Consider the following 24,718-nt stretch of genomic DNA (forward strand, 5'->3'; position numbering starts at 1 on the left):
AGGCCCGTCGACCCAGTGGAGGTGGTGGGCGAAAGGAGGGTGATGGCTATGCCGTCATCCCGGCTGGAGAACATCTCCCGCCTCGTGCAGGACTCTCTGACAGCACCGAGCAGGTCTGTCAGGGACGGGCTGCTTCGCCTGCAGTGTGCAAAGGAGAGAAGCTTCCTTCCTGCTGTTATCAGACTTAATAATCAACAATGCTCCCAGCACACAACACGCACCCAAACTGATAATTCACTCATTTGCAAGCTCAGTGTGTTCTTAACTGTGCAGTATAAATATATTATTTATGCGATAATGTGTATTTAACCACTTTCTATTTTACTGATTATATTAACTTTTTTTATTTCTTGTTATGCTTCTTGCTGTTGCTCTATCCCCTGTGCTGCTGTAACGCTGCACATTTCCCCGCTGTGTGATTAATACAATGCCATCTTGTTTTATTTGCAGAATTGCATTGTTTGAACATAAAAGAGTTAATGCAACTGAAGGAGAGAACAGGAAGTTTGTTTGGTCCACTCATAATGAAGCATGTATTTCTGATGGGCAGCAGTGCTCACACTCAGCTCTCAGTATGTAAGGGACATTGTTTGTGTGTCTGCTTGAGCTTTAGGACTATTCTTAGAGCAGCTGCAGGAACTGATAAATCAATAGCAGAATGAAAATCTGTGCGCCTGTGAGGAATATCTGCGCATTTATTATCTGTGACAGTCAAACACATGCAGATCAGATGAAGAGCAGCGGTGCTTGAACGCGCTGCGTGACGGTGTCCCGGCTGGCAGGCAGGCTGCAGCCCGGATGGAGGCAGCGCAGCCCGCACGGCTCGCCGTCGCACCGGTCGGCGGTGGTTAAGATGGAATATTTTTACAGAGCGAGCAGCCAAATTCATTTGCACCGGCGGAAAAAGGGAGCTCTGTAGCGGCGCAAATTAGAAAGCCAGTCCGTTCGCCGTCCTTAATGGCTTCTGGCTCCGAAGATGAGGAGGGGGACACGGAAGGCGCTTCGTGGAGGCTCATAGGCCCGGTCACGGAGCTTTCCAAGCAGCGCTGCCGTATGATGTACTCCTCCCTCGGCCGCGGCTCCGATGTCTGCCTCTTCCATGTGAAGGGGGAGTTTTTTGCCATGGATGCTCGCTGTGCGCATTCCGGTAAAGCCTCAGCATCCACATTCATTCTCGCTTAGATTAATCCTTAAGCAAGGCTATCTCTTTGTCTCAAAGCAGAAAAACGCGCACTGCATCCCTCTTTTATGCATGTGAAATCACAAGCGTATTCACCATCACATTGAGAATGAGCTGGAAATACATGTGCGGGTCAGACTCCAACTGCAGGCCTGCTTGGATCTGCTTTGTTCGCCTTGTTTCAAAAAGAAAGATATCCATGTGACAGATTCATCAGTTTCATGTTATTCAAACCTCCCATCACAGTTTCCTAGGAGGAAGACAGCAAAAGTCTTTTGTTTTGAGAGGAAGATCATGTGATGAACAATATCCTGTGTCTCCCAGGCGGTCCTCTGTGTGAGGGGGACATCGAGGATGCTGATGGGGTCCTGCAGGTCTTCTGCCCCTGGCACGACTATGACTTTGACCTCAGAACTGGAAAGTCAGGGACCTCCTTACAGGTCGGTGAGGAAATATGTCCTCCTTGTTTCATAATGTTGTATTATTCTTCCACCTAAACACCTAAATGTCTTGAGCTCAGTTAACAAATGCATAATATAAAGTGCAATATATAGTTGACATGCTATGCAGTGAAAAGCATTAATAAGACCTAGAAATTAGTTGTTATATATCAGCATTAAATATGTAACAACCCTGCAGATGCACCTTATGAAAACGACATCCCAGGAGGCAGGAGCCTAACCTGCGGACTGCACCTGAGAGTTAACGTGAACATTTGCAGCGATATGTAGACAAATCACGCTCTTCCATTAGATGTTGGACCCTCTGCTGATTGACACAGTGCAAGAAATGAAAGCTCATCAATCAGAGTGAAGACTTTGTCCCCTCTTGTGCTGTCAGACATCTTTTGTTTGACCTGCTCGAATGCATCAATGAACTTTCCATAAGCGTCTCGTCCTTTTTTTCATTAATCATTTTTAACTGTCAAGCGCTACAGGATATAAACGACATGTGAAAAGTGATCCGAAATTTACTGTAGGCTTACGTGGAGTTAACACTGCCTCCTCATTAGGTCATGATGTTTCGCTCCTCTCAGCTCTTTTGTCTTTGAGTCCTTTGCTCTGTTCGTTTTTTACAGCAAAAGGTGTATGAAGTCAAGGTGGAGGACGGCAACGTGTACGTGAAACACGCCAGTCGTCTCTCCCTGCAGCCCTTTCCTGCAGATCAGAAGAGATGAACAACCTCGGACTTCAGGCCTTCGTGAGTCCACTCGGGCTATTTTTAAAGACTTGTTCCACAAACCCAAGCCATCCGAAACATTCCCGAGCCTTATCTGTCTTTTTCACAGACCGCTTCTACTTTGATTGCCGCGCACTCACCGTGATATCTGATTGTCTGAAGAGGACATGACTTCATTAAATAGTTTCAGGGTTTTTCTTGCTGGCATTCCAGGTAGAGACTCATCACAGACGCTAAACATGGAGAGCTCACTCCCGACCCTGATAACAGTCCAGACAGGAGCAAATATGCAACATAAAAACACAAATTTCACTTTTCTCAGCAGACGTTACAGAACTCACCAGCAAATTTGACTACTGGCAGCATAAGAGTGATTTACCGATTTAATTTGGACATTTTTTTTAGGGATTCCTGAAGAAGATGATATATTTTCTGATGAAAATATGTGAAATTTGAAGTTGTTTCCTCACATTTGAGCCATCAGATTTACTCCGTCCAATTACGTCTTCTGTTGAAACCCACTAACTGCCAAAGTGGATTTGAAAATGTTTCATAGCTTCTCACCTCAGTTCTCAAACACTCTACCTGCCTGTCAATTGACAGTCCTGTTGCGCTTGTGAGTAAATCATACTGTATCTGTTTTGGCATACAGAAAATGTCCCCAAATGTTAAATACAAAGTGATAACTTGCAGAAATCGAAGCATTATTGCAATGAGGAGATGAATTCACATGCAGCCAGAAGGTAGCAGAAGTCATGACAACATATGCAAAGTACTTTCCTAATTTGGTGATTTGCAAACGCCTTTAAAATCAAACATGCCCAGAATGAATCATACAAATTAAACGATTATCATGTTGATTTTTTTGACAAAAGATGTAGATTCTGATCACCAGTTGTTCTGTGTTTTGAGGTCCAAACTGACAGCCTGGAATACAGGTCACCTTTTATGAGTATAAAGCTTCCACTCATTTTCAGTGAAAGAATTTGTAATCATGTAATTGTGGAAATATAACGACAGTTTCTTTCAGCAGCTAATGCAGAAGTAAACTCAACAGTGTTCATTACTACCAATAATCCTCATCCATGTCTTGAACAGGCATTACCTGAGGCCATGCTGAGTTGTGGCTTTTGGGTAAATTTAGACACTTATTCCAGTGATGTCACGCAACAGAAACTCCCTCTCAGAATTTGTGTTTCTGAACAGGTTTTTAACCCAAATATAGTTCCAGCAAGGAGAACACACATGAAGGGCACAGCAATTAGGATTGGTAGCAGCTGCTGAGATGTCTCCATCAGCATTTCTCTCCACTCCTGGCCTGTGCACAGACAGGTTTGTCCGTTACTGACGCAATGGGACTCAAAAGAAACGGTTAGTAAGGCGCCAGAGGGAGGTTCACGACCTGAAATGCACCATTGACTCAAGAAAAATGTGTTTCTCTAGCTTATTGTGTGTGTGTGTGTGTGTGTGTGTTTGTGTGTGTTTGTGTGTGTGTGTGTGTGTGTGTGTGTGTGTGTGTATATGTGTGTGTGTGTGTGTGCGCGCGCATGCACACGCTGATGCAAGTGTGTTTTCTTTATTCCTTAGTGGTGAGCAGTCACTCACTATATTTTCTGTCAGCTCCATTTTCTGGCAGGGGCACAGCGAGCAGTCATGGAGGTGTCAGTGACAGTGTGGCTCAACACTCTCATTTTCCTCCCTGCTGTCTTCCCTGTTGTGCAGCTTTATTGCAATAGTAATTTTCACTGGCTAAAAATGTCTGTAACTCATCACCTGGAGGGTAACGGGCGCACGCCACATCGGTAGGAAAGTCAGAGTAAACTGTGTTCAGGATTCTGCACTGGTCAGGAGTTTTTATCGCTTCCTTTCAGCCTGGTGCTACATGGTTCCTTAGATTTATTTCATATGTTCAGCTAATTTAAATGCATTTTGCTATATGTTTGTTATATGAAATATCTATCTGGTCTTTACTGTTCATTAAAAGAAGTAAAACTCCTGCAATTTCAACTACCTACTAGTTGTGAGCTCTAAGTGTTTTGTTTGTTGTCAACTGAATTTATTGTTGTTACTTAAAGCTAAGTCTGATGCAAAGCTGAAAAGTTCATCTTTGTTGTTTAATTCACAAATTAAATCATTGTATATTAGCAACACTGTGTAATATTTCATTCAAAAAATAGACCAAAACCTGTTTTTTCTTATTTGGAAATGTGAGATCGTTAAAATGTTAATGATTTTTGAGTGTGCTCTTAAGAATGTGAAGCAAAAAGTTTACACAAAATCATTTATTTACAGTTTCTTGTTCGTACAATTATAGTAGATTTCATACAATACACAATTTACACATTAAAACGTAAGTCAGAGAGAAATGAGTTTGGCATCACCATGCAATAGTTAAAGCGTTTACAGAGAATTATGAGGAGTTCATTTATGTGATTCTTTTACTGGAGCTCAGGGCGGCTTCCTGGAGCACAGTGCCAAATATACAACTCTTCTTCGTGTACTCCGGAAAGTGGTGGAAAGGTTCAAGGATGACCTCCTGAATAAATTATGATCTCCTTGAGACTACCTGGACTGTACAGAAGAGAAAACGGATGAATCTGTTCATGCTTAAGTTGCTGTGAAATTCGTGGTGGTTTCTGGTGGATTGAGAGTCTTGGGCTTTTTCTGCCCTCGAGTTAAATGGTGCCGCTTAACATTACGTGCACCCACTGAAATTCTTTGACAAAGAGGCAAAATCAAGTTGAGTATTTCAAAAGCAATTCACTTCACACATTCCCCTTAAAACTTTCATTGTTACAAAAACAAAAAATGCCCCTGAAAACATCAGTTATGAAGCATGTATGGCTTCAGTACAGATACAGCCCTGACAATAGTAAACTGTATCCATTAGAGGAATAGTTCATCATTTTGGAAATGCACTTATTTGCAGACCAGTTAGCTTAGCTTCATAAAAAAAAGAAGCTAAAAACAGCCCAGCTTTGTCCAAAAGTGACAGAATTTGCCTACCAGCACCTTTAAGGCTCACTAATGAACATGTTATTTCTTGTTTTTTTCTGTGCAAACTGTGCAAAAGTGTAAAAACAACCATCATCATCATCATCACAGTGGAGTTGCCATGCTACAAGCAGGGTTTCCAGGAGGCCCAAGCTATCTGTTTCCAGTCTGTATGCTAAGCTAAGCTAACAGGATACTGGCTGTAACTTCATACTTGGCAGACCTGAAATGAGAGTGCTGCTGCTCTCCTCATCTAACTCTCAGCAAGAAAGCGAATAAGCTTATTTCTCAGAATGGCCAACTATTCCTTTGAAGGTGTAGCACAAAAACACATAAAGCTCCATTAAGCCATGTTTGTGATGTTAACATCGAATGCCTGGAAAATGAAACGGTTGCTACTGCTAGTGCCGTTTCCACTGAGATTTGGGTGAGATAAACATTTTCTTTGCAGTGTGTTTTATCTTAAACTCCCTTTATTTGATTCTAAAGACTTTGGAAAGTTTTTCTTAAGTCATTAAACCAAACATTGCAGTGCCTCTTTAATCTCCTTTGAAGTTCCCTAGAAGACAAAGTAACTGTTGGGAGAGCCCAGCCTGCTTTCCCATGCAAAGCCTTATATAATGGTTTACTCAGCCTATTATTGTTACCTTGTCCTTCAAACTCCCCTGATAACTTCTCTTCATGAATAAGCCAATTCTCCTGTCAAAGCATTCCCCTCCAAAAACCTGCATTCTTCCATGTGCAACCACTTTCGAAGCCTGAAAGTGATGGACTGCGAGGCCAAAGACCACTAATATTTTCCCTTCCTTTTTTCCATTTACCAAACAGTACCCCAAAATGATTAAATCCATCACTAGATAATCTTGCTCCTCTTTCTCTTGATGTCTTTGGTCTAACATTTCCTCCAGTTGCTCTACAGCTGTTGGGCCTCCTCAGCTGACCTCACACACCATTGCATTTTTATAGGACTTATCTCTTCCCACACCTGGATTCAATCATCATCCTTCTTGCGGGATGGATGCTACATCTGCTGCAGGGGGATGTTTGTTTTCATCTGGAGATCTGAACTGATCAGTCGTGGACGGCCCACAGGCTTGTGATTAGAAAGGTCAGTGATAATGGTGAAGGTGCCACATGTTGTCAGCCTTATTATTATTCTGTTTTGAGGGTTTTTCTGGAGCGTGCAGCTCATGGTGCATAATGGAAAGAGGCCATTGTTTGAAAAAGGGCCTAATGTAAGTGTAGGCTCGCAATATATGGTAAGACACCGGCGCGCATACACTTTTAGCACACATTAAACAATGCATCTATTGCACATTAGGAATAAAAATGTACTAAAGGTTAAATGGATCAAGCTGAAAGCACCTTCAAGAGTTAACTGTGAGCTTGGTGCCATTTTGATAATAAATATGTAGACCATAATCCCCCTAGGCCCTGTGTATTGTTGTTAACTTCTTCCTTCATACAGTAGAAATTAACATGTTTGGCTGTTGGTGAAAGTCAGGGTCAAACTGTTTTAATTGTTCTCGAGAGAGATATGTAATTTATTTTCTAATTAACAGAAGGCTTATATTTACTCGTGGGCCCCTCCTGGTTTCTCCATGGTCCCCCTTATTTGGTTTTGGATTAGTTCAGCTTGAATAGCTTCTCCCATGGGTCTGCAAGTGCCCATTTAGCAGATAAACAATTGTTGAGCTCTTACCACCGATAAAAACGTCATTTTCACCATCCTCAATTAAAACAGGCCACTATTTTAAAATCTATAATACATCTGTCTCGATGTCTATCAAGATGTATAATTTAAACGTACTTACATGGTGACATTACGTGTGAAAATGTAAGCAGGATTTCTGAAAACTTGGCCGCTACATTAATGTGTGTCACTTTTTAATTATCACTCTCATGTGTAAGAATCACACAGTGGATGTTGCTCATAAGAGGAGGCTCCGCTGAGAGTTTGAACTCCCACTAACAAGATTGCTCTCTGAAGTTGAAAAGATTACTGTGGTGTACAAATTTTAAAATCAACTGAGCCATGCAGCAAAGGATGAAAAGGTTACTAGATTCTGCTTAGTGGAGAGAACTGAAGAATGATTACATGACATCGCAGTTAAATTATGTGTTTAAAATCACTAACATTGAGTCCTATGCAAGATCGAGCACCTTAACCATTCTACCTGCCACGCATATTGAGGGGGTTGTTGTGTCATTCACCAGCAGCATGTTTTTGTACTGTGATAGTTTGTTACATGCTCATCTGCAAGAATTCTTAAGTTAAATTATATAGGTATTGCACTTCAAGATACAAAGGCAGCTGACAAACACATTACCCAACAATTAAAGCAAAGTCAATTTAGACCCTGAATGAGTCTCTGTGATGGTTTCTGAGAAAGTGAGATATTTGGGAACATCTACTTTTGAGTGAATTTTTGTTTGGTGATGCTAATTTGGAATGTGCAGAGGACAAAAGAACATTATGTCATACCTCACAATCACCTATCCTCAGTTTAGACTGCCTGACCCTAGTGAGAGCCATGCTTGTCTTGGCGAAGGCCTCGGCCTTGCACATTCTAAGTAGGTGTGAGGGACGTTTTGGCTGGATCACAGTTGGCGATGTGGCATGCTAATGAAAAACATTAGAAGCATGAGCAGAAGCATGACTGAAAACATCCTCTGTTCCCCGGGTGGCATGCCTCACCCCACTGCACCCAACATGTCTCTGTTGTGCCTCCCCTTGGTGGAGAGAGTTTCCCAGTTTGTAGAAAAAGGGCTCAGTGTCTGCTGCAGACGACAAGGACCTCAAGATGGTGTCTTTCTGATCTTGAAGAGAAGTTCGGTGGAAAGCAGCGGCCAATTATGAAGTGTTTGGGGCCTGGCGTGGTATTTACAGTTTTTGAAGGTTTGGTTTCAACTCAAGTGTTGAGAGACGTCAGCAAAAACACCCAGCGTGGGGGAAGTGGAATGCCACAAATTGGAACTATAAAAGTTACCTTCTCAAACGTCAAGTTAGCCTATTCATACATAAAATTAGACCAAAGCTAATTAAATAAATGCCAGTCACTACATTACATGCAGACAAATGATGCATGTATTTTACGAGAAAAGGAAGAAATTTATATGCCAAACCCTTCAAGTACGTATAAGTCTAATGAATATGTTCAATCACACTCATTGATTTTGCTGAATTACTGTCTGCCTTGGTTTTGTGGTTTCCGTAGTCAAGAGGGAGTTCATACTCATCAGCAGACAGGCAGCCTTTACTCCCTCGACTTGATGCCATCATATCAGCCTTGACTGAAGACCTAGAAATGAAAAGCAGAGGACATTTGATTAATTCTGATATTACAGTCAATGTAAAATATCTCAAATTACTTTATCTAAACCTACCTCTTGGCGCGTCTATTGGCGTTGCTGTGTGCGCGTGGACACTCTCCTCCTGGTTGTAGAGCTGACCCTCCGACTCTGGGTCCTGCCCCGCTGCTCAGAAGGATAAGCCACCATCTGTGAGGGTAATCTTTGCACCTGCAGACCTTCGGACTCCCTCATGTCCCTCGCCATCTGAGACAGAGTCTGACCGGGGTTGGTCTGCAGACGTTGGAAAAGGCTTTCTCTGTTAATTTTCCTCTCTGGACAGCTGAAGGTCAGAGCCACTCCAGAGTCTGACTTCATCTCCCTAGAGAAACCATCTGAGGTGCCATCAAAGCAGCGGCCTATAGCAATCTCCTTGGCCACCCTGGGATTCTGGTCTGTGACTGTGTAGATGCCATAGTTGTGTCCTAAAGGATCAACAGGGGCTAGCATGGTGAATGCATGGGACTCGTTGTTTTGAGCGACTGGTGGATGTTTGATGAGATACTCTTGTAGGAGGCTGTTGGTGCCAATCCTTCGACAGTTCCCCTGAGGAAGTACTGATATGAGGGATCTGTCCACCTCAGCTTGATCAAACAGCATGCCGCTGCACTTGAACTCAACACAGGCTGCTGAGGTGTTGGCCTCTCGCATATCTCTGGTGCTGCGAATGTCTCTTATGCCATAAAGCTTGCCTTTTGTTTCTCTGTGTGTTCCTCCCAGATTCCTTGACCTGATCATCACTTCCTTCTGTCCATGGATCTTGACCTTAATGAAGCATGCTCTGAACTCCTGGGGATTAGGCCACCAGGAGAGGTAGTCTCCCGTCCAGGTCGTCAAATCATTCTCCTCAAAGGGAACAACATTGTACTCATACTTGTCCTTTTCCACCCTGAAGAATCTGAAATGATTTGCATCAACAGGGGCATTTTCACAAGCTATTAAATTGTGATACGGATATATTGGCCCATTGGTCTCATCAAGATTATTTTGGTTAGGCTTTGCCAAGTTGATTCTGAAGGCTGTTTTCTTTAAAGCTGGATCCTCGTGGTCTGAGCGCTGGTAGTCTATTTTATCCAGGTATGGCTGAGACACTCCAATGATGTTTGGATTCATCTTGGGGGAGGAGGGAGCTGCCTCCAGTTCTTCCCCACCCATCATTGCTGTAACATACGCTGTGTAAGCATCAGGCCTTTGGGCGTCACAGAAAGCTGGCAAACAGGCCCCGTTGGATCCAGTTATGACACTGTCAAAGCGCCCCCATGCCCTAGGATTAGAGGAATAACCAGGTTTTGGTTCCAAGTTTATCAAGCTGATCACAACACCCTCCAGCTGTTCAGAAGGTAGGAACTTGTCACTCATGTAGGCACGGACTTTGACATAGCAGCGTCTGTTTTCAGGCACGTCTAAATTGAAGAGCCTACGTTCTCTGATCTCCATGTTACCTATGAGGAATGTGCGCTCCTCTCGTTTGCTACGCCCAGAACCACCGGAAGTTGTTGCAGTGTAGGAGAAGTCACTCTCCTCTTCCCAGACTCCTGTGTCTGGGTTTAAAGACCACAGTTTCATTTTGGGAATGTGCTCTTGCATTTTGACGTGCTGTGTGTCAAGAAGGACTTGAACAGCTCCAGCTCCAAGTACCTCCTTGTTGGTCTCATCTCTGAAGTCCACAGAGAACATGCCATAAGTCCTCAAAGGGAGCATGTCACCCTCATCGTCCACAAAGTTGAGATCGCCAGGGGCTGCAGCCGCCGTGGTGATATTTCTTGGGTCAATGAATGTGACGCTGGCTTTCACAGTTCCCTCATAGATTTCTCCATTGTCCTTGTGGAAGGAGTTTGGGGGAATAATCAGCTGACCGATGGGGTCTTCCCCTTTAATTTCCCCGAGGTTAATAGAGTTGGTCTCTCCTGCATTGATATCAATTGGCGTCTGCTTTCTCATCACCTTCACATCATGGTAGATGGACCCACCTTTCTTATCAAAGATGAACACCTTAGGAGTGTCAAGAAACTTCTGAGTGGGGTCAACAAAATTTACCACTAGTCTCTCTGTATCGGGAGTAATTTGTAATGTGAAACTTCCCTGGTATCCAGTGGTGCCCACCCTCTCTTTACCGATGTAGATATACCCAAAACGCAGAGGCTCATTATTGTCAGCTGTGACCACTCTACCACGAACCAGCACAGTTGGCTGCAAACACTTCTGACAGCTGCACTGCGTCACAGCCCGGATAGGAAGGCTATAGCTCCCACAGTCAATGACGCGACTTTCCATATTTTGGACCCCACAACAGTACTCAGCTCCATCTCTGCAGCGCATATCAAAGTCTAGGGAACCAGCACATTTGTTGTGAGGGCAGCGGCCAGCGTTGTAGTACTTGGAGTCAGTCCCAGGTTGAACACAGTCCATCGGTAGTCTGATGAGGTGCGTCTCAGGGGTGGAATTGCAAGCTGGTGTTCCCTTTGCTGTGAATTAGACGATAAATTAAATTAAGCTTGTGTTGACATGACACATATAAAATATTTATCAGTCATCTGCTATGCATAAAACCTGAAAGAGAAAAAAAAAATGCACCGATGACTGCTGTGGAGTGTTATTTTGACATTGCTTTGGTTTTAAAAATGAACACAGACTTGCAATATTGAAGACGTGATTGTTCAACCTGCTCTAGGAAGTCTGTCAAATGTGTTTTTTATATATTGCATATTGTATCCAGTTGATACTGGGTAGTTGTATATCAGTGCATGAGTGGAATAGGACCAGTGTATAGTTAATAAATTGGAACATGCAAGCAAAGTACCTAAAAAATATTATATCTGCTTTTATTTTGTACACACATGATTGCACACACATATACAATGTATTATGCACACACGCAATGTCTACATGGCCTGAAAGTACAAGTGCGTGGCCAAGTTGGATGGTGAAATGTGCATGAAGGTAATTAGACATGAAGTCGAATAGAACATTTATTTACCAACTATCCAGATGGGACTTGGAAAGAAAGAATTATTGTTCACCCAGACATTGGCACAATAATTAATGTGCATGATATCATGGTTGAGCGTATACACAAGGATCCTTTTTAAGCTCCCCATCTCCCAAGTAAGTCAATAATTGCAGACAGATGTAGAGATGTGGAGCAGTGTGATGTGTATGAAATATCATTGCTGTACTGCTGTTCCTTTGATAATGAGTTATGTTGCCTCTACTCCCCTGCATAAACTGGGGTCAACACATTTACTGGGAAATCAAATTAAGCTTCTGCACAATGTAAAATGTGAAATAAAACTGCCCTGTGATGAAGGAGTAAGAATTTTTTCTCTTCCTGCTCTGAGGTGCTGGTGCTGTCCTGCACACGTACCATAACAAGTTTACAGGGATATATCTGTGACCTGGCATAGATTGCTTTAGCACTCCTCCATGAAAGCCCTGTTAATCTGTGTCTTTGCTAACAAGCACCTGAAGGATATAAGAAATGTGTGCTTCCCCCACATGGATGAGGAAACGCATTTCGTACACTGAGAGAGAAGAGAAACTAGATTTATTAACAATCTTGTATTTCACCTCAACACTGGGTGTTCTGGAGAAATAAGAGTTTGAGGTTTTACGGTGTCCAGAGCCATTTCACACAATAGAGAATGCCAGTTTAAAAAGCTGTAGCTTCAACCAATGTAAATATAATAAAAACTTACTGCTCCAAGCGCAGCCAGACTGTGCAAGCCCTGAGATTTTTATTTCCCTGTTTTCATTGCATGTAATGTTTTTTTTTTTTTTTTTTTTTCCAATGACAAATAGTCTGTTAACTGACTTTTCTCCCTCCCTCAGATGTGGGACACTGTGGTTTTGTTTGAATGCTCTTAATGCACTGACATGGATGACTTGGTTGGAGCTGAGCGCTGACATTCCTCTTAAAGTGTGTATTCAATCTCTCAGGCAGCTTCTCTTTATACACTAAAACGAATTGCGGTTGTTTGCTTTTTGTCTCACAACCAGTGATTTTGTCTGTGGTTTTACTTGAACCTGTGCAGAACTTTGACGGAATACGTCATCGTCAAATGCACTGGGATAGCAGCCATCCTGAGCTATAATCCCTAAGTGCCGCTTGCTATCATCATAGTAAATTATATTCTCTCCAGGCTGATGAAGATGAATTACAGTTCTCATTACATCACTGTGCCATTAACTTGAAGGGAGTTTTTGTGTCTTTTTGACTAAGAGGACAAAAACAAACTCAGACTAAATAGAGCAAGATTTTTTTTTTTTCTGTTTTTTTCCACAGCTTTTAAGCTTTTAACATTTTTTCCAGCGCTCGTATCTGCCGTCAAACTGCTGTCCGACAGGTAGCATCTTTAACTCTGTGATGCTGAGATACAGTTGCTGTCAGTACGAGATCCGAGATGGAACATACCGATCACAGTGAGTTGGGATGGAGAGGACTTGATGGCACCCGCGGGGCTGCTGGTTTTGCAGTAGTACTGCCCTGCCTGCTCCGGTTTCAGGTCTCGCAGAACGAGGTCCTCCTCATACTTGTACACCTTCCTGTCCAGCAGAGTCCCATTGTGGTACCTTGAAAAAGTAGTTACAAGGATGAGCAACTGAAGAGAAGGCAGATATTTTCAGCAAAAAAGCAGACCAAACTAGAGCTACAAGTAACTGATTAATGTTGCTTTAATCATTTAAAAACTGATTCCATTGGCATCTTGATATAAGTGAAATTAGATTTTTAGGGAGCTTCAAAATATAAATTTCACATCATGTGAAATAACCTCTGATGCTACTTGTCTCTGGGTGTTGTAATATGATTAACAATGTGCCAGCACTAGTATTCATCTCACCAGTAGTATTTGTCGGGTGCTGGTGATCCTGTTGCCTTGCAGCACAGCAGCACCCGTCCTCCCTCGTAGCGCACCTTGTCCTCCGGGTGCTTCACAATGTACGGCTTTTCTGTGGAAAGCAGGAAGCAGCAAACCCTCAGAGCTTTTTTCAGGCTGAGACCTAATAAAACTCAGTCAGGCATGGCCCTTTATTCTCGCATTGGTCTTCTGTGCTTATGAAAAATGATTGTTGAGGGAATTACTCTTTCAAAAGCAACACAGGCCTATTTTTATTTGGTCTCCATGCAACCAAGCAAGTAAGTGCTGCAGACAACGTGAAGTCTTACAATTGGCCAGACTGTTTATGTTGTAGCCTTGTCAATGTTTCTACTGTTTTCTGCAGTCTGAGAATCTGAAAGGAGGATTTACTGGCTCTGTGGAATGACATTAGAGAATCAGGAAGCACTTACGAAAATAGCTCTTCTAAGAAATAGCCAACAATATCTTCAATTAATGCTAAATTATACCGTGAGCTTGCTTTGTGGTTGCCTTGGTTCCACTGAAAGCAACAGACACTTGCACAGACACAGTTTTAATCTTTTTGAATACAAAATATATTTTTTTATCAATAACATTTTTTCTTAGCCCTCACCGGCTGATTTGAGGACGGCCCGTACCCAGGACAACCCTGTGGTGTTACTGGAGGTGGAGACAGCGATCGGGGCGAACTTCTCCTTCCTGATGGAGATCGAGGTCGAGATGGAGGAGCAGACTCCCGTGAGCCTGAACTGACCTTTGGCATCTGTACGACCACGGATCACCTTGGGCTCGCTGGCCAACGCCACCCAGGCTCCTGCCACAGGGACACCGGTCAGGCTGTGCACTTCGCCGTGCAGCACGTGGCCGTCGCACACGCACCGGCTGCAGTCCTCGCTGGGGCGACCCTCGGGGCACATGCGCTGACATTTGACTTGTGGGGGAAAGACACAGAAACGTGAACACACACTAATAAAGGCACCAATGTAAAGATAATATGACTTTTACAGCATACCTGGGCAAGGCCTCTTCCCACACTTCTGAATTTCAACCGGCCGTCCAGTGCACTGAATAGTCACTGAAGTCCTCACACAGGTCCTCCTTCTAATCCTGCGACCCCCACCACAGGTCACTGAACACGTCCCCCAGCGACCCCACGGACTCCACTTGGCTGATCACACAGAGAGAGACAGGAATGATGTGAGTTTGGATCTTAACAAGTGATGCATATTAGCATCGTCTGTTAAACTTGCGGTCAGTCGTTTCATGAATTCATCAAGTCATTCAGACTTTAGAAAGAGAGTTGTTCAATCTGTTGTGCACGGGCGCCCCATGCACACAATTATACAGTGGGCATAGCTGATTGAATAGCTTCAGTTGAAAGATTGTTGATTACAAGTAGCTCAATCAAAAGCACTTGAGCTAACGGTTGCCATGTATTGTTTAGCAGAAATTCTGCACTGGACGGTGCAGCAGAAAATGTCTTAGAATCAAGACCAGAACAGCGGTATGCAGGGTAATTTCATTCCAGTTTAAATTGTATCTCAGGTCTGGTTCAGTGTTTAGTCTGGTCCTGGTCCAAGCTGTTATGTTCCATTCAGTACAAAACTAGACTATACAAGCACAGCTAGACGGTTAGAAGCTCAGCAGCAACTATTTGCAACAGTTATCACTTTTGACACTACTTTTCTACTTTTCTACACTACTACTACTTTTCACTACTTGACATGTCAATCGTTGTCCTTTTCTTGGTGGACGGTCACCCATCATTGCACCCAACTGGTTTTTACTTTACATGCAATCACAAGGTGCTGGCACAAGCTAGGTGCTGGTAAATCTTTTGATTCTCACCTGTACATGGAGGGGTGGAGCACTCCCTCCTCTCTGAGTGGTGCCCCTGGCACGCTGGCACCAGCAGGAGAGGCATGGGCTGGGTGTTGACACATTTCCTCTGGCGGACCTGGATGCCTACGTCATTGCAAACCGTGGTTGAGCAGGGGCCCCACTCGCTCCAGTCAGTCCAGTAGCTCTGCACTGAACACACAAATTGAAGAGCAGAGTATGATATCCTGAGCAAAGCTGACATTATGTGCTGCTGTCGGCTCATTATTTAACATGGCGGACCGTAAACAGCCAAGAGCTCCCTGTGGTCAGTGCTACATGCATGTATGGCTTAGTGTTCATGTCTGTTCATAGCTCTGAGCTGCTGTCATCAGAGCTACCTGGGGGACACTGAAAGCGAACGTGGTAGTTGGAGCAGACGCGGCCGTGGGGCTGTTCCTTGTTGATGCACCAGAAACCCTTCTCCAGACTGGAGTGGACCACTTCCCCAGTGTCTGCTGCTGCCACCCAGTCTGTGGTGCGAGCCTCCATGGCCATGGGCCGCGCACACACTCTCTCCCTGTAATAGAACCGGATCGCCTCCAGGCGCTCGTAGTCTCCATTCCCCCCAGGATGGTCGATGTTGAACCAAGAAGTCCACTCTGTCACGCCTGGAGGCACATGGAGGGTAGACATGGATGAAAACCAAAAGAATAGAGGGTTAAAATGGAAAAAAAAAAAAAAAAAAAAAAGTCACACAGAAAGAAAAGTCATGAGCCAGAACTCAGGGAGGGGAGGGGAGGGGTTGGAGCTGGTCTTACATGGTTGGGAGACATGGATCAGAACCAAGAATAAGCAAGATGGAGGAAATCAGCTGGGATGGGTTACAAACTTTAAGAGGAGGTCTGCTACCGCAATTTGAGACTGACTTCATGCACCCCGGGGAGCTTCGCATTGTCCAGGTTCTTTCCCAGCCCCCTGGCTTGACTGATGAGGCATGTTGTCTAGTTTTTTAGTGTGCTCCATGTTCTGAAACCTGAGCATTTCCTCAGGAGAAACATGATTCAAAACAAAAGAATGCAATAGCAGCAAACTTACGATTATCTTTCGTTCACAAAGTAATGCATTACTGCAATAAATAACGTGTTTTGGTGGACTCCGGGGTGCCATGTGAAGAGACATGTGCTGCAGACAGTCTGGATACAGACTCATACTGGTGCTCTTTTGTTCAACTGAAAACTGAATGTCAAGTCATCAAAATCTCAGCTTTTCAAACCCAGGCTGGTAAGACACGTAACTCTAGCTCTTCTTTTGCCTTTGGATGTTGCATCACAGTCCACTGTCAGCTACTGTTCACATAGTTGTGATACAATATGATCGTATATTGTAGAAGTGGACCACTGTGTAGATTAGAGAGGGAGCAGATTCATCTGTGGATCAGTCTGATGTCGTTTTTTTTTTTTTTTTTTTGCAGATTTTCGAGCAGATGACTGCACGTTTATTCACCATGGACATCGCTCAGGTCGTGTAAATCGCACTGAATCTAACACATGTGTGTCATGTATTTAGATTTGACTGAGTTATGGCTGTAAGAAGTGCGATTTTTGACACAAATTGCGGAGGTCGGACGTTTTTTTAAAGTAAGTGAGCTGCCTCCATGAAGTGCGACTCACCGCTGCTCCTGCATCTGCAGCTGCTGACCGTGCTGACAAGTGAGACGAATCAGCAGGTCAAGCTACAATAACTAACTCGCTCCTACAGTCTGAAAACCGCTGCTGCACAATCGGGTCTGAGTATCACTGCCGATCGCGTACCTGTTGTCTGTGTGTCCGTGAACGTGTTGAGAGCCACTCTCCTGCTCCTGTCTGACTGAGTCCTGATCCTCAGAGGTCCTGCAGACAGAGGGAGAAAATGTGGAGCATTGGTGGTTCAGTGGTAGAATTCTCGCCTGCCACGCGGGAGGCCCGGGTTCGATTCCCGGCCAATGCAACAACAATTTTTCCCGAATTATCCTCGGCTGTTTATTAACAAGGTCTTATCAATTTTATGCATTTCTCTCGCTATTGGAGTCTAACTTTAGATTTCCCTTTCAGCTGATGCTGGTATTATAGTCAATGTGAAAATGGTATTGAAAATGAGGTTCATGGCAGCACAAAAATTGGAAAAAGGGGAACCAAATCAAATTAAAGCCAATCAAAACCCATCACACGCTTCAGTACAGAATCAGATTTTACTCTTAACTGTGCGTCACATTTTACAGCAACATTTTCCAATACTTGCATGCACGCACACACTCTGATGCAGTCGGAGCACGTTTCGCTCTTTCTTCACGCCGCGAAGGCTCTTCTAATTAGCCGCTCTGCCCTTTACTCTTTATTCTCTACTTTTTTTCCCCACTTGGTTCATTTTAGCCACAGGCCTTCTGTCCTATTTATGTGCTGAGACAATGGCCGGGCTCCCGGGGCCACTTAAAAGGGAGAAAATTGGAAGAAATTGTGAGCTTCTTTCTCGATTTTCTGTTCTGTCTTTCTTCTCTTGCAAACTTTGATTTATCTAATTTCTCTGCTTCCATCTCCTTTCCCTCTCCTCCTCCTCAATCTGCTCCTCTTCCATCACCTTCAGTGGGTGTCTCTCACTGCTGTTCGTCCTGCTACCCCCCCCTTCATCCAAACTGTGCAACATACCCACATACAATCATGTGCACACACACACACACACATACACGATGCAGTCTGATCTCCATCCATCATCTCCCCCTTGCTCTTTGTCATATATCTTTTCATCCTTCAACTTACCCCTCCCCCCACCACCCCCATCTGCTTGTCCTCCCTCAAGTCCTTCCTTCCCCTCTTGATCCATCAACAGGCAGCCACTGTTCAGGATGCTAATCAAGCTCCAGCTGTGACAAATCAGTGCATGCGGAGTCATTTGTTAACCAGCGGCCCGAGCCAGAAAACTTCACCTTAACTCGCTCCATCACCTCTCAGAGAGCACACACACATGTACTTTCACGTAGCATTTGTTGTCGATTTCTTTTTTTGATCTTAATGATATATGATTATAATGTACACACATTCGGCGTGCCTGTGTCACTGAGTCATTCCTGCATCATTACCAGTATTCATGCCTGCACACACGAGAGCACAACAGTTAGGCTACGATGAAAGCAAACGCTGCCCCACTAGAAAGAGAAAGACACTCGAGCTGGCATTGAGGGTAAATTTGGCTCTTTGATTTATTAAACATGCACCAGTACATGTTTTCCCTCGCGCTTTGAAGTATAATGATTCTTTTTCCTACAGAACTAATTTTTTATGTTTTCAAAAAACGTCAGCTGTTTGCTTGACATTTCATCCCCGACTTTCACTCGGACCGTGCGGAAAAAATAAATGTCACGGTCCGTGACAGAAACAAAAAGCGGCTTATGCAACCTCAGTGTGTGTGTGTGTGTGTGTGTGTGTGTGTGTGTGTGTGTGTGTGTGTGTGTGTAATGTGTGCAAGCACTTAGCACTTTCGGGGAGACACTGCTGAGTTTACGAGCAGAGACTCCCAGCACAGAGGCCAGTATCGATCCCAGTCCCCACTGGTTTTATGGCTCGCTCGCAGTCTTTATTGTAATGCCAACACATTTCTCTTCAACCCTTCACTTTTTTTTTGATAGAATTAGCAAAGAAGGATTGTAGCTCAGCGGAACAAAGACTCACTGTCCAGACATGTGTTACGTAAGTTTTAGGGTAACACAGGCAGTCGGTTCACCTCCATGGCTGTTTTTTTTTAGTGCCCCTGGCTTTAAAAACCATTGATAGGTTTCCATATCAGCTTTGTTTCTCTGATACAATGGAATCGCTGGATGAACAGAAGCAAATGTTTTCACACTGATCTGCTGGGCAGATGTGGCTCAGCCTGCAGGTTTAGTTTAGTAAATCAATTCAAATAGTTTTTCCACACCTCTCCTTTTGCCTCCCGAGTTCGGTGTCTGTCTTGATTACGTGATAGAATCAATTAAAAGAATTAGCAGAATATCTCAGCAAATCACCGATTTTACATCAACTGTTTTCAGCCTGCGCTCTCGTGCGTTCGAGAACTTTTTAAGATGTTTAAAAGGGAAAAGCGTGTGGCGAGGGGACACAAACAGCCCTTTTGTTTCTCTTAATTAACGCTGACTTCCAAACTTGTGGCTAATTAATTACCCTCCTCCCTCTGAAGTGCATCCATTTCCAAGAAATTCTAAGGCAGTTTTCCTGCTCTGGTTACGTAACGTTTCTTCCTCATTCAGACCCAAACAAAGGGAATTCACAGCAGAACCGTTTGGCTCCTGATGATCATTTCAAGATGTTTGATAATGAAAGCGTAATAGCAAGCGATTCTTACAGTTTTACGAGGTGACTAATGGTTTTAGAAAGTTAAAAGAGGAAACCCAGATTAGCTTCAGCAGAAGGCGAACGTTGGGGTGGTGACCTCAGTTGCGGCAGGTATGAACTGGCCCGCTTCCCGTGGCGGACTCACAGACCTTATTGTGCTTTTGAGTGGCATGTTAACACTTTATGAATTTTAAAAGCCGGGAGATTTTACTGGGGCGCTGCTTCACTCGGCTGGTATGTGAGGGAATTTACCTCATCGAGAAGCAAGTAACACGCGCTCTTAAAGCCAGATGGAGCAAGGTTGGAACTTGTGATTTCCTCTTTAGTGTTAAAAAAAATCCTCCGCTGGTACAGTATGTCGAGTTTGTCCTTGTTCATGTGCTCTGTGTGGGTTGGGTTTGTGCTTTGCTGCACGAATCTCTTGTCTGTTTTATGATGTGACGACCCAATGGTTAACGTTTGGTTGGTGTTATGTTTAGCGATGGCACGTCGTAGAAAGAAGAACAGTTTTGGAAGGAGCAAAGAATTAATTTCGTCCCCTTCAATAGAGACATCAGATCAGAAAACGCCCCGGTGTGTCATTCAAAGGGCAGGAACACACAACGTAATTTGATGTTAAATTCGGAGGACTCAAGAACATGACGGCTTCCTCCTTTGCTGTAGTCGTAACAGCCACTAGAGGGCTTCGTCACTTGAATGCAAACGTGTCACTTTGGGGCACTTGCAGAAACGAGCGATGCGTTCACCCTTCAGGTTTTGGTTTGCTCCCACAAATCTCTTTACAATAGCGGGATGCATATAAGGATGTATTACTTCTCTCCGGCAGTTTCACCTCTGACTCGAGCCCTGCCACGTGACGGTTATTATAAACCTCAAACAGCCTAACCGTGACCCTCATAAACCATGGACAAGGTAACAAGATACATTATAATGGCTTCAATATATTAGAGCAGAGCTGCATCTGTGGGCTGGTTAGCAACTCACTTCCACATATAGCCACATGCCAAGCACCTGAATGCCAGACTAAGTCAGTAACTTATCTGAAACACTGGCTCACTTTTTACCCACTGCAGTCATTGTCATCTTCGCCCTCCCCGAGTCTGTTCCGACAACTGCAATTCTTATTTTAGAGGACTATCTTTGGATTTAACGATTTACGTCACAGTGGGCCCTTCTGAAATACAGCCTCTGTGCTTACAGCCAGGCTACACAACGGCAAATCCTCTATTAATAATCACCAGTGCCTTCGCTCAGGACAGCCTCCCTCTGCTTCACTCTCTGAGTGGGAGTTTTCTGCCTTCGCCAGAATCTAATAAAAAAGCTGCCGAGGAGAGGAAGAGGGAGGAAAATGCAGGACTTGACGAAGTCGCACCCAGAATGGTTTCAGTCAGATTAGAGAGGTATGGTTGTGCCAGATGTATGTTGGCGGAGAGACAGGGCTAAAATAGAAGGCCTGGATCCTGTTTAGAATATTACAGATCCTTACAAGAAGAAGAAGAGGTGAAAACAGCACCCACCCTCCCCACATTATGTAATCTAATGGGCGAAGTTAAGCTCGCTAAAAGGACAAGGTTGTTCAGTATTTGTCGACAAAGTACTTCACGTATGAATTCAGTGATGTGTGTGTGTGTGGGCCTTTGCATGTGATGATCTGTTTGCCATGTCATATGGAAGCTGTTTATGTGTTTGGCCTGCTTCTTCGCTGAGGTGTGCGTGGTTGCAGAGGAGTCTGCTTTTCCTCTCTGCATCTATCTCTCTCGCTGCCCCGATGTTGCTTATTCTCAAAAATCCAAGTCTTATTCCTAAAACATCTGTAGCTCATTAAAACCCCTGACAAATGCCCCTGACTTCAACTAATGATGCAAATCAACCATATGATTTCAGGATTCGCAGAGGTATAACAAAGGCTTTGTGTTCTCAGGTATTTTCTCCCTGATACTTTTAAAAACACAACTGGGCAATTTCTGCATTAAAATATCTGGAAGTCCTTGCATGAACCTCTGCACCTGTGCACAGGTACGGAGCCAGGAGCTGGAAATAGCTCAGCTGAAAGCAGCTGATTAGTCCTGCAATAAATAATGTCTTGGCACGTCCACGTATGCATCCTGAACGCATAAATACTCAGAAGAAAAGGAAAGAAGGATGTGATATGGCTCGGAGGTTGTCATTAATGGGAATTTGCGCCTTTCCCTTTGATCCATCCTAATCCCTGTCTCAGTCATTACAGTCAGCTGGCCAGACAGCTCTGTGTTTGGAGCAGACAGTGGTCAACATCTGGAGAACTAGCCCCTGTGCCTGACTCACAATGGCCCTCCAGCTGCTCACACACACACACACACACACACACACGCCATCTAGCTTTGCCTGACAATTATGCAACAAGAAAAGAGAGGAGAAGGTTGGAAGTCCTCTGGTACAGTTAAAGAAAGCTGCTTACAGTAAGTTAAGGAAGCCTTGGAGCTGAAAGCTACGATTTCTGCTAAGAGGTGGTAATGCCACTCTGCTCCCCTCTGAGTTACAGCGGGCATTCAGCAACAGCTGCCGCCGTCAAGTAGGGAAACAGCTCGTAAAGCTCTACGGTGTATGGAGAGAGTGACAGAGAACAAGACGAGGGGAGAGCATTCGATGGAGCGGGGCAGAGAGGAATAAGTGGAGAGAGGCGAAGGAGGGAGTGAGGGGAGAAATACCTGAGGGAGACACATTAGAAATAAATGGACAGATGGAGACATACAGTGGTTACTTTAGTGGGGGACTGGATGCAGAGAGGAGGAGGAGGGGGGCCTGAGACGACAAAAAGTAAAGAGGAAAGAGTGACATGCTGGCCAGTTTGACGGAGGAAAAGAGGACGGTAAAGTCATTTTACCTGTGCTTTTTATTCCATTCTCTCATTTAGCACAAACCCAGCAGGTGGGAAAGTGGGTCGCTCGGTTTGTGATTATTGCTTTTTGTTTCCAAGGTGACCGGCTTATATCTTCGGGGACCACTGGCACCGCGTTTGAAGGTGAAATGAGGACAAAATGCACCACCTCCCTGCAACTTGTGGATGTACTGCTAACGGAGCGTGTCACAGAATGTAAAGTTTTACCGGCCGTTTTAAGGTCGGCGTTTACTCAGTCCTCGTGAATCATCACTTTCTACATACACCTCCGCCCCTCACTCTTCGATATACTCATCAGCAAATGGCACAGAGCCCCTGCAAGACATTTACGACCCTGAGGCCTCCAAGTCCGACAAGATATGGAGACTATTAAGGTGTATTTACAGTCACTTGCTTTTATGAACTGCCAGCTCTCTTTTAATGGGGTGCAGCTGTAAGGCGGACAGAAAGTGACAGCTTTGGAAAAAGTGCTGCTACTGGTGTCGTTCAGGAAGAGCGGCGAGCTTTCAGAGGATGATAAGAGCGAATGTAAATAACTCAGAATCTGGAAGAGGCGGCGCACGGTTCACCACTTTGAAAACAGCGGATTGAGCTGAGAATATAGTTTTTTTAACAGGTACGTTTGAGAGCACCCCAGTAGCTCACTCAAGTCCTTACAGCTGCAGCCCAGGTTCGAATCCAGCCTGGGCCCTTTACTGCATGTCATCCCCCCTCTCCCCCCCGCCGCCTTTCCTGTCTCTCTGCAGCTGTCACTATCACATAAAGCAGAAATGCCAAAAAAAGAGTGTGAATTGGCTGTTCGTGGGATCATAAAAGTCATTTTTTTTCTCTAAAGCAGGCCGTCTTCTTGCTGATAGTGGCAGCTTCTGCACTGCAGTTTGCCATCATGAACACAAAATGTGCACCAGCGGAACCTTTCGGTGTCATCAGCAGAGCTTTTCCTGTGATCGAACTAGACGGCAGGGGTGCAGAACGAGGAGTCCTCGCTGTATTTGACCTCCTCCTCCTCCTCTTAACCTCCTCTCCTATCACCACATGTTGTTGATTAGCCCGGTGGTGAAACGTGCTGGTGACTTAACATCACAGATTAAGAGCTGCAGAGGTGGTCTATAAAATAACACACACACAGCCACACACATACACTTATCATATGAGCTCACCACCAGACATTTCACCAGAGTCCCCCTGCTCTGATGTCCTCAGGGAAATGCCTTCTGCAGTTATGTCAGTGCACTGCCCCCCTGCTCTATATATGCATGCGATTGCTAAAAATGACAAGAAAGATGAAAAATCCAACTCAAAACAAACTTAAATCGTCGGTCTTAAATCGTTTTGCTGGAAACTCTACACGCACAGTAATTTCCTGTTGTTGTGGCATCCGTTATTGGAAAACGGCACTAAAAATGGTTGCCCTTTCAGTCTTTACTCACCTTGACCCAGAGCCAGCGAAGCCAGGAAAGACAGCAGGAGTGCCACCTTATTTAATTCCAACATGGTGCCACACCTTCAGTCACTGATGCTTTTCGTTTGCCTCTCTCTGATCCGCTACAGACATAAATCTAAAGTCTCCCCCTCAGCCTGCAGATTCCTCAGCTCGCAGACTGCAGCTGACAGCGGCCGCCTCGGTCTGTCAGGTGTGAGTGATGCTGCTGGTCGAGCGGAGCCTCGCCGCCTGCTCTTGAGTTGAGTTGCTGAGTTGGAGACAGGAGCTCAGGCGTTTTTAAAAGAAGGGGGCATCGGGAGTGCACACCAATCCGGCCCCTCTCTGCTCACGATTGGCCAGTGAAATGCAACATCTGGGTCCCCCATATCATCTTCCAAAAAAAGGTGAGGGTATGGTGGGGGTAGAGAGAGAGCGAGAGGGAGGTAGAGAGAGACACTCACAGAGAAGCAGAGAGGGAGGGTGTGTGTGTGTGCATGTGTGTGTGTGTGTGTGTGTGTGTATGTGGGGGGACTAAAAGGTGTTTTCCTGTTTGTCCAGTTAAGATTCATAAGTTATGACTTTTTTGCCACAGTATTTTCGTTTTCTTTGTGTTTGTAATCTTCTTTTGCTCTGATGTACTTGTCCATCCACACAGCAGGTGTGTCTGTGCAGAACAGC

The 24,718-nt window shown here is 44.5% G+C and overlaps 2 protein-coding genes and 1 non-coding gene across 3 annotated transcripts; 2 read left to right on the top strand and 1 right to left on the bottom strand.

The window, feature by feature from the left end:
* Nucleotides 1-623: 623 nt before the first annotated feature.
* Nucleotides 624-4,494, top strand: si:ch211-212d10.2 (uncharacterized protein LOC557710 homolog). Its single transcript, XM_041935886.1, has 3 exons — nt 624-1,147; nt 1,505-1,620; nt 2,259-4,494. Exons 1-3 carry the CDS (start codon nt 958-960, stop codon nt 2,355-2,357), a joined length of 405 nt encoding a protein of 134 aa, XP_041791820.1. The 5' UTR covers nt 624-957; the 3' UTR covers nt 2,358-4,494.
* A 158-nt stretch (nt 4,495-4,652) lies between these two features.
* Nucleotides 4,653-24,196, bottom strand: cilp2 (cartilage intermediate layer protein 2). The gene is made up of 10 exons (XM_041935917.1): nt 24,048-24,196; nt 17,193-17,270; nt 15,780-16,049; nt 15,409-15,591; nt 14,573-14,728; nt 14,174-14,491; nt 13,543-13,651; nt 13,116-13,273; nt 8,741-11,169; nt 4,653-8,655 (listed from the first exon to the last, which is right to left on the bottom strand). Exons 1-9 carry the CDS (start codon nt 24,109-24,111, stop codon nt 8,753-8,755), a joined length of 3,753 nt encoding a protein of 1,250 aa, XP_041791851.1. The 5' UTR covers nt 24,112-24,196; the 3' UTR covers nt 4,653-8,655; nt 8,741-8,752.
* Nucleotides 17,297-17,367, top strand: trnag-gcc. Its single transcript has one exon. It is a non-coding gene; the product is annotated as a tRNA-Gly (tRNA).
* Nucleotides 24,197-24,718: the final 522 nt, after the last annotated feature.

This window comes from Chelmon rostratus, chromosome 4, assembly GCF_017976325.1.
Source record: "Chelmon rostratus isolate fCheRos1 chromosome 4, fCheRos1.pri, whole genome shotgun sequence".
NCBI classification, from domain to species: Eukaryota; Metazoa; Chordata; class Actinopteri; order Chaetodontiformes; family Chaetodontidae; genus Chelmon; species Chelmon rostratus.

Coding starts and splice junctions, on each gene's coding strand:
- si:ch211-212d10.2 (XM_041935886.1), top strand. CDS start 958: ATGGCTTCTGGCTCCGAAGATGAGGAGGGGGACACGGAAGGCGCTTCG. Junction 1,148..1,504: donor TGCTCGCTGTGCGCATTCCG/GTAAAGCCTCAG, acceptor TGTGTCTCCCAG/GCGGTCCTCTGTGTGAGGGG. Junction 1,621..2,258: donor AGTCAGGGACCTCCTTACAG/GTCGGTGAGGAA, acceptor CGTTTTTTACAG/CAAAAGGTGTATGAAGTCAA.
- cilp2 (XM_041935917.1), bottom strand. CDS start 24,111: ATGTTGGAATTAAATAAGGTGGCACTCCTGCTGTCTTTCCTGGCTTCG. Junction 13,274..13,542: donor GCACCCGACAAATACTACTG/GTGAGATGAATA, acceptor TACTTTTTCAAG/GTACCACAATGGGACTCTGC. Junction 11,170..13,115: donor ATCCCAACTCACTGTGATCG/GTATGTTCCATC, acceptor TCTAATTCACAG/CAAAGGGAACACCAGCTTGC.